The following is a 13,469-nucleotide window of genomic DNA, read 5'->3' as shown; positions in this document are numbered from 1 at the left end:
GAGATTAGCTAACCAACGGTTATAGAGGCATAACTGTCAGACTTTTAGTTATAGTCGAGTTGCAAAACTTTCGGATCACCCCTCGTATTAGGGAGTTGTAACACAACGTACGGAATTTTAGCGCAAGCTGGCGTTAAATTTAGCACTTGCATTAGCGCATGCTACAATAGGAAGTTTTAGAATAGCGTTCCTCCACCGCCCCGTAAAAAGTCCGAGCATCTCGCGCTTGCAACACCACAAAGTCACGCTACCAATTTTCATTTCATACACGAAATGCAGTCACTTGAAAACGAGCCCAGAGTAACATTTTAGGTTTGTTGAAATATGCGAATCCGAAAAGAGCGGTCGACCGGTCGTGGCCGCTTGCGTCGTCTCGGCAAGAGAGGTCTCGTGTACTGACCCTCGCACACATACCCGACGTCTGTTTGCCGATACATGCTGGCGGGTCGCAAGCAGGAAATGGTCGACAATCTCTGCCAACCTTGCTAGGTTTCCCGAGTCACTCGTGACGTGCACCTCGCAGTGCACCTCTCAGTCAGTCGAAAGCCAAGGAACTGTTGCCTGGGAAGATGAGGACACCACGGCCTTGCGATATCGACGGTCAACACCAGCTTTGCTGGCCAAACAACGCCGCGTGCGCGCTAAAACCGGGGGCGAATGGCAAAAATCCCGCAGATGCACACACGAAGATGGACCGGCTTCGTTAGGGATGTGGGGAAGTTTTGAAACCAGCCATCCGTGCACGCGTGAAACGATACCTCGCATTTGCCCAAGCTTCCAGCGCCCGATCCTTAAAACGGCCATGCTCTATCTCTCTCCGCGGAGATCCGATAGCACCTAAAAGTTATTTCTTTTGGAAACAGCAAAGCCCAGAGACTAACATTACAAACGAGCGTGCTGGTGAATATACTTGTGTTTATTCTGCACGAAGACTAGTCGGGTCGAAGTCAGCCTCCTTATCAACTATAACCGTTTACGAAGAGTGGTCTTCTCCCGAGATGAAAAGTTAGCACCCGCTGACGCTCTTTTGAAAAAGGGAAGGGGAAAGAGAAAGTTTGTGTAACTACTGTAACTAGCTCGAAAGCTCCTCTTCCGGTATGAAGCTCGACGCATGTTACGTCTCATTTACCTTCTTGCTCATCGCTGCTCGAATCTATCCTTCACTTTGTTCCGCCCATTACTGTTCCGTAGAGTCGCGGCAGTGCGGAACAGAGTGAAGAATCGATTCGTGCAACCTCCGGACTCCGTCATCCTGCAGGCTTCAGTGTCGTGGGACAGGAGTCCGCGTCGGTCAGTTAAGACTTTCGTTTTATTTTCGTGCGTATTTCTTCGCCCCGCTGAACTTTGTTTCTCGATTGCGGTTTTGCTGAACGTTTTTTTGTTTTTCTTTCATGCTTTCTTACTAACTGCTTTTTAGCATTGTTTAGTTGCTGGGTATATTTCGTCATGGCATAGCGGCCTGACGGTGCTGTAGAGCGCGTGTTCGCACGAGTTTGGTTGAGTCCCGTTTAGGAAATGCCCCGTGGAGTTGGTTTTTGTTCTTGCCGTGTGCGGCTGAGTTTTTTCGTCTTGATTAAAATTTTGACTTTTTTCTTTTACCTTTACCTGTCATCGACATCTTTGTCTGACTTTCCACTAGGAGTGAACATATCGTTTTGCAATTTTTGTTAACATCAGAGTTGGGTAATATTATCCTTATTTATCTACTGTCATTCCTAACACTCTCGTGAGAATCTCTCCGTGTGTTTGGGACCGTTTCTGTGTGTTCACTTTTGTGTATTACGGAAGTGAAAGGGCCATTCTCTGGTGATCTGTGTAATGCGCAATGAACAAACCCCAGCGTTTGGTTTCGGAAAGAATTGTATAAAATATATCGATTATGTGGTGACATTCTATGTCTCAGTAATATGGCAGCTAATAGCTAGGCATGCTATTTTACAGTGAAAGTTTTATAAATCGAAACAATACAACGTCTGTGCCTTTTTGATATTGAAGGTCTAGTCACCCTGCTACTTTGATTAGATATGCTTCTCGTGGTTTCCCGATCTTATCAAAACGTAAATAACCATTCGATACCACCAAATGCGTTTATAACTGATTACAAAACATAGACAAATATTGAAGAAAACGTTTTCAAAATTCATAGAAACGCACGGGTCTTAGGTCTTGCAAAACGAAGACGTCTTTTTCCGATATTGAGGCTTAAATATAGAACATACAAACAAAATACACAATTTGTCGACTTGCTTTTCGAGTAGACAACAATCATATCTACATTTTAAGAAAAAATAGAAAAATAAAATAATGATCTTTTAAAAAAATATTTCAAAAATGGTACCTTTTGGTTTTCGCATAACATTAACGTAAACGTACCACAAAGGAAATTTTATACAGCTGAGCGATTTCATACTATATATTAAGAGCGTGTTTCGGGCTCTCCATGGACATAAAAAGTATAGACATAACTTAAGTAAATTGCCAGCGTTTAATTGTCGATTTTCGTTAACAATTAACCGAGGGGGCGTTTTTGACATTTTTACAGAAAAAAAAGCAAAACACCTAAAATTATTTCATGGTATTAGAGCTTTTTACCTGTGCTCACAGAGTGCTCCAAGAAGTTAATATAATGTGGACTAAAAATTCACGGCGGGAGATCGAGTGAAACATCCGACCCACGATGGATGTGAAAAACACTGCATCCCGCCGCGGCCTTTTAAAATTCCTTAGTCGAGAACCAAAAATCCGACGAACTTGCGCTCTGTGGTTATTGCGTTTTCAGTGACGCCGCCATAGCATATCTCTTTTTCAGCGAAATTATAAATTGGCCCTTTTTTGCCCGCACGATTTGAGATGAAAACACACACACACACACACACACACACGCACACACACACACACACACATATATATATATATGTATATATATATATATATATATATATATATATATATATATATATATATATAGAACAGCACCTGAGAACAAAAGACGGCACTCGAGAGAAATATGTTCACAGAAATATTTGCCCTTAAAAGAGTTGGTCGAGGAGGTTGCCAAAACAGTGAGCTTGAAACGTTTCGTGCCTGGTAGGCTCTTCGTCAGTCAAAGTAAGAACACTTCGTTCTCCTTTTGCTTTCAATCAAAGAAAAAACGGCCGGAAAAAAGAAGTTAATTCGAAAAATGCTTACCGTTTAGCGGGTATCTACTCAATTAAATGCTCGCTTAAAAGTTTAATATATACCGATACCAAAGCAGCAAATACTATGAAAATAATTAAATATAAAATTATTACTGCCATTCTTATCATAAAACCAGTTTTTGGGACATGTGGTTGGACATAAGCCAACTATACCTGGTGTCATGTGAAGCCAATGAGAGGCCCAATGTTAAGCGTTTGTTCGTGTCGCATTAAACAATAAAGCGAGAAAAAAAAAAAACAGTGCGGCACCGATTAGAAGATCTCAATTAAATGTCCATAAAAAAAGACGGCAATGATCCTTTCGACCTGTTAAGGCCCTTCGGTTCTAAATTATTAAATTTATAAATAAATTGAGATTCTTTATTTTTTCGACCTCCGGTGGTTCGAAAGCCCCCCTGGAGTTTAATAAGGTTAAAATCAGAAAGTTCGTTATGTCCTGCGGAGTTTAAGTGACGAGAAACTGGTCCGGCAACGTGTTTACGTATATGACTTTTATATAGATTCATGCGTTTTCTTATGCTTGTTTTAGTTTCTCCTATGTATTCAATATGGCATTTTTTACATTGAATCAAATAAATAACATTTTCCGAATTACAGTCAAAGGTACCATTTATTTTCCAGTTAAAGTTATTTGCTGTGCTACGAATAGAGTTAGCTATAATTATGTCCCCACATAAATTGCATTGGTTATCATTGCACTTGATGCAACCAATAGGGACCAGGCTACGTCAGATGGGTTTCGGGACTGTTTAAAGAAATCTAATAAATTACGTGGTCCCCCTGGTATAGCGTTTAAGAGAACACGTAATTTATTAGATTTCTTTAAAAAGTCCCGAAACTCCATCGGACGTAGCCTGGTCCCTATTGGTTGCATCAAGTGCAATCATAACCAATGCAGTTTATGTGGGGACATAATTATAGCTAACTCTATTCGTAGCACAGCAAATAACTTTAACTGGAAAATAAATGGTACCTTTGACTGTAATTCGGAAAATGTTATTTATTTGATTCAATCTGAAAAATGCCAAATTCAATTCATAGGAGAAACTAAAACAAGCATAAGAAAACGCATGAATCTACATAAAAGTCATACACGTAAACACGTTGCCGGACCAGTTTCTCGTCACTTAAACTCCGCAGGACATAACGGACTTTCTGATTTTAATTTTATAATACTCCAGCGGGCTGTCGGACCACCAGAGGTCGAAAAAATAAAGAATCTCAATTTATTTATAAATTTATTAATTTAGAACCGAAGGGCCTTAACAGTTCGAAAGGATCACTGCCGTTTTTTTTTTTATGGACATTTATTTGAGATCTTCTAATCGGTGCCGCACTGTTTTTGTTTTCTCGCTTCATAGTTTAATGCGACACGAGCAAACGCTTAACATTGGGCCTCTCATTGGCTTCACATGACACCAGGTATAGTTGGCTTATGTCCAACCACATGTCCCAAAAAGTGGTTTTATGATAAGAATGGCTGTAATAATTTTATATCTAATTATTTCCATAGCATTTGCTGCTTTGGTATCGGGATATATTAAACTTTTAAGCGAGAATTTAGTTGAGTAGATACCCGCTAAACGGTAAGCATTTTTCGAATTAACTTGTTTTTTCCGGCCGTTTTTTTCTTGATTGAAAGCAAAAGGAGAACGAAGTGTTCTTACTTTGACTGACGAAGAGCCTACCAGGCCCGAAACGTTTCAAGCTCACTTTTTTGGCAACCTCCTCGACCAAATCCTTTAAGGGCAAATATTTCTGTAAATATATATATATATATATATATATATATATATATATATATATATATATATATACCTACGCCTTCCGCGAGCAGCCCCACTTGATAAATATTGATAAATATTGATATATACCAAGTTGATATATTTCAACTGGGGCTGCTCCCGGAAGGCGTAGGGTCGATTCCATTTAGCGGACTGTCATTTATTTATTCTTTCAACTTCGCCTTCTAGTAAATTCGAGAACATTCTGGTCTGGTCGAGTTCAGAATGTTTTACGTACCGAAAGTTCTACGCCAAACGATCCAGAAACCCGCGAGGGTACAAGGGATTTCGCAAGGCAATCTGAGCCAGTTTCGCCCCAGCGTTCGACTCTGCTGTCACGACGACTTCGAAGCCAGCGAGGCTCTGCTGTATTCCGTTCCATTTTATTTTTGGCACAAGTTCGCCCCAATAACATTTAGTTATTATCGCCTCATCACTTGTCATCCGTTACATTTTGATGGAGGTGTGGGGTATTTCCATTCTATGTGCGTGGATCGTACCCCTCCGAAAAAACGCCAGCCAAGTGACATGCTCAGCTCCGGGAGTCTACCCTTCGCAGAAGACCAGACCAAGGCCCACTCAAGTCGCCGTAACCAACGCCTACCCCCGGAACTCGGACCCCTGCCGCAGAAACCAAAGAAAAAAACCGCGATGATGACCACTCTATCCGTTGTTGTCCTACCCGTCGCTGCCCGTACGCCCGCGCCCTTCCACTTTGAACCTTATGAAGACATCGAAGACTGGCTACAGCAGTACGAGCGAGTGGCCCAGCAAAACCGATGGACGGAAGAACAGCACCTGCAGAGTCTTTACTTTGCGCTCGAAGGGACGGCCAGGCACTGGATCAAAAATCGTGAGACTTCCTTGATCTCGTTGACCGCCTACAAGGATGCGCTGAGACGGACATTCGCCAACCAATATCGACGGGAGAAGGCCGAGGACCTTCTTCAAATGAGGACACAGGGACGAAACGAGACTATTACCAGTTCTGTCGAGGATGTTTTGCGCCTGGTCGCTCACCCCGACCCTCAAGCCACCAACGGAAAGAAGCAGCGGATCCTAATGCGAGGTGTCAAGGATGAGATCTTCGGTGGTCTTGTTCGCAGCCCCGCTCCACCGTCGAAGACGTTGTCACGGAGGCCACGAACATGGAACGTGCCCTCCTCGCAAAAGGCAGCCACTACCATCGGCAGTTGAGCGTCGCAGCTGCTTCTGCATCGGGCTACGATATCAGCCCTAGCGTCCCCGGCCTTCGCGACATGATACGCGTCATCGTCCGGGAGGATCTTAAGAAGCTTCTGCCGACTGCTGAACGCCCGGCCTCAACCTTCATTGTCGAGGTCGTACGAGACGAGGTTCAACGAGCGTTTCTGCCAGATGCCCCTGTCACCGTGGCCGCACCCGAAGAACCGACACTGACCTACGCCGCCATGGCCCGACGACCGCCGAAAGCTCACCACCAGGTCACGGCACCACACCGATGTGAACCGCCAGCGCCACAGTTTTCCCGACGCCAGGAAGGTCGGGCGCATGCCCACCTAGAACAAGCAGCGCCACGAAAGACCGACGTGTAGAGGACGGTCGATTGACGCCCGTTGTGCTCTCACTGCGGTGAAGCCGGCCTTATTTACCACCGATGCCCCTTACAGACAGCTGGGGCTGCGCGGGTTCAGCCCGAGCGACTCGCGCCCAAGGTACGACGAACGCCCTCGCGACATCAAGGAGTACCGCCAACGCTCGCCCTCCCCAGTGTCGTCTTTCTGCCGTAAAGCCCGCTCCCCATCACCACGACGTTCAACGTCCGCAGCGCAATGACCCCGCCGAGAGAGCCTATCTCACCTCCGTCGCCGGAAAAACCAAGTGCGGCAACGCCTGAAGGTGACGTTGCTGAAAACGACGGAAGCAAACAGCCTGCAAGAATGCCGGAGCGCTCTTACTCTCCTGATGCCCCGAATCACACCGACGCTCCTGCAACGGTCACTAACAGCCTAAACTTTGTTATTGATGGCCTCGACGTATCGGCACTCGTGGACACCGGCGCAGACTATTCAGCCTTGAGTGGGAGAATCTCTAGCCGCCTGCGAAAATTGACAACGCCGTGGGATGAACCTCAAATACGAAACGCCGGAGGGCCTCTCATCACACCACTGGAAAGATGCACCGCTCCCGTCAGGATCCACGGTGAGACGTGCCCTGTGAAATTTGTCTTCCTACAAGACTGTGCCAGGGACGTCATTCTCGGCATGGATTTCCTGTGTGAGTACGGCGCCGTCATCGACCTTGGTGAAAACAGATTGACGCTGCGGACGCCTGTTCCACCTTCAGAGAAACCCCCCAGCGTCAGCCGCCGTCTGAGCCGCTGCCGACCACGTGAACCTGCCGCCGCGATCAAGTGTTGTCGTACCGGTCGTGATCGATGCAGCTACCTGCGGAAAAGTTGTTCCGGAAGGAAGCCTTCAATTGCTCCTAGAAAGAGGAATAGGCGTCGCAAGGGTAGTGACTAAACTTCAGGATGGGCGCACCATGGTCCTCGTGACAAACTTCCGACAAGAAACTCAACACCTCACGACAAGTGCCGCTGTGGGCCACGTCGAAAAACTTCAGAACTCCGCCGAAATTGCCGCGATTGCTAAAGAATCATCGCCACCTCAGCAAGACATTCGCCGCATGCTCAGCTTGATTTTGACCCCAAGATTCCAGGCTCGAAACGACGGCAGCTGAGTGACGTCCTCGCCGAATACAGCGACTGCTTCACGACGTCGTCGAAGGTGCGCCAATCCACCGTTGCGAAGCGTCGCATCGTCACCGAGGATGACCCACTCCCTGTGCACCGATCGCCGTATCGAGTCCCAATAAAAGTATTGGAGGTCATCCAACAGCAAGTGGAAGAAATGCTGAACGACGACGTTATCCAGCCTTCAAGGGGTCCATGGGCCTCTCAAGTCGTGCTGGTTAAGAACAAGGACGGAACGCTTAGGTTCTGCGTGGACTACCGGAAGCTGAACGCGGTAACGAAGAAAGACGTCTATCCATTCCCCCGAATCGATGACGCGCTAGACCGGCTGCGCCACTTTCGATACATTTTATCGATGGACCTGAAGAGCGGCTACTGGCAGATCGTAGTCGACGAACGGGACCAATAGAAGACAGCTTTCGCCACGCCTGGCCTGTACGAGTTGAAGGTGATGCCTTTCGGCCTATGCACGGCGCCGGCAACTTTCCAGCGTGTCATAGACGCGGTACAGGCAGGGTTGAAGCGGCAGAGCTGTGTCGTCTGCCTTGACGACGTCGTAGTGTTTTTGTTTTCAAGTGACTTCGACGAGCACTTGCGGTGAATTCGAGCTGTTCTCCAAACCATTCAGACCGCCGGACTCACACTCAAGCCGTCAAAGTGCCGGTTCGCCTATGACGAAGTGGAGTTTCTAGGCCACGTGGTTAGTAAAAAAGGCGTCCGCCCAGACCCCAAGAAGACTCCAGCGCCAACAGGCAAGAAGGCCGTGCAAAGATTCCTTGGACTTTGCGCCTACTATCGACGCTTCGTTCGGGATTTTGCTAAAATTTCCGCACCGCTCACAAAACTCTCGACGGACGCCGAGAAGTTCGAATGGGCCAAGGAGCAGCAGCAGACATTCGACGAGCTGAAACGAATACCCCAGACTCCTTCTGTGCTTGGACATTTCGATCAGGATGCGGAAACCGAGATTCACATGGATGCAAGTAACGCGGGACTGGGCGCAGTACTGGTCCAAGTGCAAGCATCGAGCGAGTCGTCGCCTACGCAAATAGGACACTGTCTAAGGAGGAGAAACATTACTCCACTACAGAGAATGAATGCCTTGCTGTCGTTTAGGCAACCACAAAGCTTCGGACGTAGTTGCAAGGGAGCCCGTTCCGCGTGGTGACGGACCACCACTCGCTTTGCTGGCTTGCGAACCTCAAGGACTCGTCAGGACGCCTCGCTCGATGGAGTCTCCGACTACGGGTTCAACATGACAGTGGTCTACAAGTCAGGTCGGAAGCACAGCGAGACTTACTCCCTGTCCAGAGCCTCCGTCGAAAACCCTTCCGGCTGCAGCGACGACAATGACGACGAGTGCTTCATAGGAGCAGTGAACACCGACGACATATCACGACGTCAACGGGACGATCCTGAGCTGCGCGCATTAATCGAGCATCTGGAAGGGGGCGGGAGTACCGTGCCACGTGTCTTCTCACAAGTACTGCCGACCTTCGCCATTCGACAAGGTGTGCTCTACAAAGAGAACTTCGGGGACAACAACACACCGTGGTTGCTGGTAATCACGACCGACCTTCGGGAGGAGATCTTTCAGGCATGTAACGACGACCCGACTTCTGGACACCTCGGTTACAGCCAAACACTGGCCCGCATTCGAGAAAAGTATTACTGGCCAAAGCTGGCCAAAGCCGTCCACCTCTACACTTGATCGTGTCACGAATGCCAGCGACGTAAGAAACCGCAGACGAAGCCGGCAGGTCTCCTACAGCCGATTGCTTCCCCGATCGCACCGTTCCAGCAGATCGAAATGGATCTGCTTGGCCCTTTTCCGCCATCAAAGTCGGGAAACCGCTGGTTGATAATCGTCGCCACAAATTATATCACGCGGCACGCCGAAACGAAAGACCTTCCTTCACGGACTGCTGTGGAAGTCGGCAAATTTTTGATCGAGTCCATCGTCCTCTGGCACGACGCTCCCGAAGTTCCGATTACAGATCGCGCATCATCGTTCATGGCACAAATAACCCAGGAAATCCTCCGGCTCAGTCACATCAGCCATCGTCGTACCACAGCGTACGACCCGCAGACCAACGGGCTGACGGAGCGACTCAACAAGACAATCGCCGGCATGATCTCTATCTACGTCGTCGCAGAGCACAAGACGTGGGACGAGGTGTTGCCCTACGTCACGTTCGCCTACAATACGGCGGTTCAAGAGACCACTGAATTCTATCCTTTCCAGCTGGTACATGGTCGGAAGGTGAACACCATGCTATACGCCATGCTGCCCCATGAGCTATCTGACAATGAGAGCGACGACGCCCAGGTGGTTTCTAAACGGGCTGGAGAAGTCCGTCAGCTCTCCCGACTCCTGATTCAAGACCAGCAACGCGTCGACGCGGGCCGCTACAACCTTCCTCGTCGGGACGTCCACTTCCAGCCCGGAGACAGGGTGTGGGTCTGGACACAGGTTCACCGCCGAGGTCTCAGCAAGAAACTTCTGAAGTGCTTTTTTAGACCCTACAAAGTGCTCCGTCGACTCAGGGATCTGAACTACGAGGTGATGCCCGACGAAACACGGACTTCATCACGCCGCTCTCCACTACCGGCAGTCTTCCATAGAGTGCGCCCCAGGCCGTACTGTATACAATCGATAGGACTGTGAGTTTTGTTTTGTAATGCGCTTGATAGGATTATGTTGCACAAGTCTACGTAGTTTGCCATTATTATTTGTTTTACCGTTTCTGTTTTCCGGCATGTCGCATCGAGACGATGCGCTTTTAAAGGGGGAGGGAGGGGGGGGGGGGGTAATTTCACGCGCGTTGCCGAGCAGGCGCGTGCGTGGCCGAGTGGTTAACGCGCTTGACTGTCGCGCGGAAGGTGTAGGTTCGATTCTAGTTAGCGGACTGTCATTTTATTTATTCATTCAACTTGGCCTTCTAGTAAGTTCGAGAACATTTTCGTCTAATCGAGTTCCAAATGTTCTACGCTCCGAAAGGTCTGCGCCGAACGATCCAGAAGCCCACGAGGGTACATAAGGGGTTCCGCAAGGCGAGCCTAGTCAGTTTCGCCTCAGTGTTCGACTCTGCTGTCACGCCGACTTCGACGCCCCCCGACGCTCTGCTGTATTCTGTCCCCTTTTTTTTTGGGGGGGGAACAATTTTGGGCCCCACTAAACGTATAGTTATTATCGCCTCATCACTTGCCGTCCTTGGCAATATATATATATATATATATATATATATATATATATATATATATATATATATATATATATATATATATATATATATATATATATATATATATATATATATATATATATATATATACGTTGGTTGGCACTGTGGACGAAGTGCTCGCTATTTTATTCTCTATATCTGAACATGTACTTAAAGTGTGTCGTTAACATAAATGCCGAATATTGCAGCCAGAAGGCAGGGAGCTTCGAAGCATCTAAGGACGACGCGGAAACAGCTCCACAAAAACTGGAATTTGTTCTTGGGCCCGATACGTTACACGATATAGAGAAAGCGAAATCGTCCCATGCAAGGTCAGTATACCATCTGCAAGACCAACCTAAAATCAGATATTAGACATCAAGGTATTGATGGACGGTTCACTTTTTGGCCTGCGTTAGATCCTGCTGGAACACTCACTGGGAATGTCACGCGTGAGACAGAGATTATTTTAAACAGATATTTGCCTTTTAAGCATTTTAATTCCGTTATGGCAACAACAAAGTTGGCCATTCTACTCGCACATCTCAACACACTGGGGGCATTATCACGGATTTTTATATCTCAAAGATGCTGAAGATCACCCAACGCAAGTAGAAAGTGCCGACAATGTTTTTTACACAGTAAAATGAACTGAATACATCGGCGGCTGCGCATAGAAAGCTCTAACCTTCACCAAATGTGCAGCTGGATTGTGGATTTTACCGTTTAAACTTTTACACGGATTAGTTCTCGTTTTCTAAATACAAAATGAGACTAACAAACTTGACGGTCAAATCGGTAAATTTTTTTGCACTGTTTCTTAATAGGTGAAGTAAACATTCGACGGACTTTGTTGACTGCTAGGTGCGCATATCTGGAGATGCCGCCGTAGGTTACATTCATGGTTAATTTATGGTCTGAGATCACTTCCAGAGTTGACTAGGGAAGTGTGCTAGTATGATTTATTACAGAAAGAGAGATACGTTTTGAAATATCACAAGGTAAAATGGACTACCCAAATGCACATTTCGTAAAAGATCAAGTTGTCTGATTGCAGGCGCTAATTTGTTTCGTTTTTTTTTTTTTTTTTACAACGTACGAAACACTGGCTATCCTTGGTATAATTATACTCAATATGACGGGCAGTACTACTTTTCAAAATTTGATTTTCCAGCCGCCGAAGTTCTCTGAAGAGAATTATTTTAACCTGCTATATTTATTGGGAGCAAACAGGAGTCGGCAAATAGGTCGTAGGTGTACATAGCTTGCACTGACGTCACTAGGCCGGACATAAGAGGGAAAGGGCGCGAGCTTCCGCTGCATTAACAAATACGCATCCGGTCATCAGAGAAAAGGGCGGTCTGACGTCATGTGCAAGCCACCTCTATGGCTAGGTCCAGAGGGGTCGAGTTTGATATCTGTAAATATGTATTGAAATTCAATTTTTATGTTTCTTATGTTCCTTCGTCCCGATTTGACTTTTCGAAATTTGTCAGAGATGAGAGCCATATTGTTCTTCAGCAGCATTTCGCGAAAAATGATACTTTAAAAGAAAGAGAGAGAAAAAAAGGGTAACGAGTTGCGATTACCGGTTTAGAATACTGTAATCCATAATATTGACAATTAACACCACAGATATGCCGGCGGTACTGAAAGGCTCTTCTATCAATTTTCAAACTATGGAAAAAAGTTCATCCAGTCGTACAACATGAGTCCGGACGGCTACACGCAGATGGCAGTTCAACTGGCGGCCTTCAGGTAAGAGGACGATTCCTTGCACGCGTAACGAGTTTTGATGGAAATGAGGGTTACGCATTGGCGGCGTTAATTTTTTTTCATATTTGGGGTGTTTTTAACTTAGTTTTTTCAAACGAATTATCTCTTTTTTTTGTATCAAGGTAATGATGCATGTTGATCGGTAATTGTGTTGAAGAACGGAAGCATAAAGTTCCCTCACCTCTATGTCCCGCTACTGATACTAGGAAACACGTTAAGCGGTGTAATTCCGAAAAAAAGAAACAGCCTCGGTGTGGAATGTGTTCCGCCTTAACACGAAAAAAAAAACAGTAGGTAGTCATATCTTCCAGTTAAGCTTGGAATTCTATGATTCAGGTGCATGTTCAATTCGGGGTTATATGTTTCCTGAAACACATCAAGGATCTGGTTTCTTCGGAATCATACCCGTTATCTCGTTTCCTTCTCTTAGCGCTACGTTTCCTTCTCTTATCGTTTTCCGAACATGGGCATGTTACATAAGGATTGAGAAATCCTATGCTCCAGTTCCACTTTCTTCAACATAATCCTCGATAAGCACCGCTCGTTTCCTCAACATAAAAAATTGACACTAGAGAACAATGGATCGGATAAAAAAAATAAATCCCCAAAATAACCGCTTCATATTTAGAATAAAGAGATACCTTTAAGATTAGGCAGCTTACCGATAGATGCTGGTTGACACACTTGCTTTTGCATGCAATCGTACACACTATAACTGTTTTTATGCCATTTGTGACTGTTGACGACAGGC

The 13,469-nt window shown here is 46.3% G+C and overlaps 1 protein-coding gene across 1 annotated transcript in view; it reads left to right on the top strand.

Moving 5' to 3' along the window:
- The window catches only part of LOC121832899 (choline O-acetyltransferase-like), a 33,733-nt gene extending 21,029 nt beyond the window's left edge, over positions 1-12,704 (top strand). The window contains exons 5-6 of the mRNA XM_042293500.1: positions 11,152-11,274; positions 12,578-12,704. Coding sequence (XP_042149434.1) covers positions 11,152-11,274; positions 12,578-12,704 — 250 coding nt within the window. The remainder of the gene's footprint in view (positions 1-11,151; positions 11,275-12,577) is intronic.
- The last annotated feature ends 765 nt before the right edge of the window (positions 12,705-13,469 follow it).

This window comes from Ixodes scapularis, unplaced genomic scaffold, assembly GCF_016920785.2.
Source record: "Ixodes scapularis isolate PalLabHiFi unplaced genomic scaffold, ASM1692078v2 PGA_scaffold4__175_contigs__length_147842914, whole genome shotgun sequence".
Classification (NCBI taxonomy): Eukaryota; Metazoa; Arthropoda; class Arachnida; order Ixodida; family Ixodidae; genus Ixodes; species Ixodes scapularis.
This window is presented reverse-complemented; position numbering and strand designations above follow the sequence as displayed.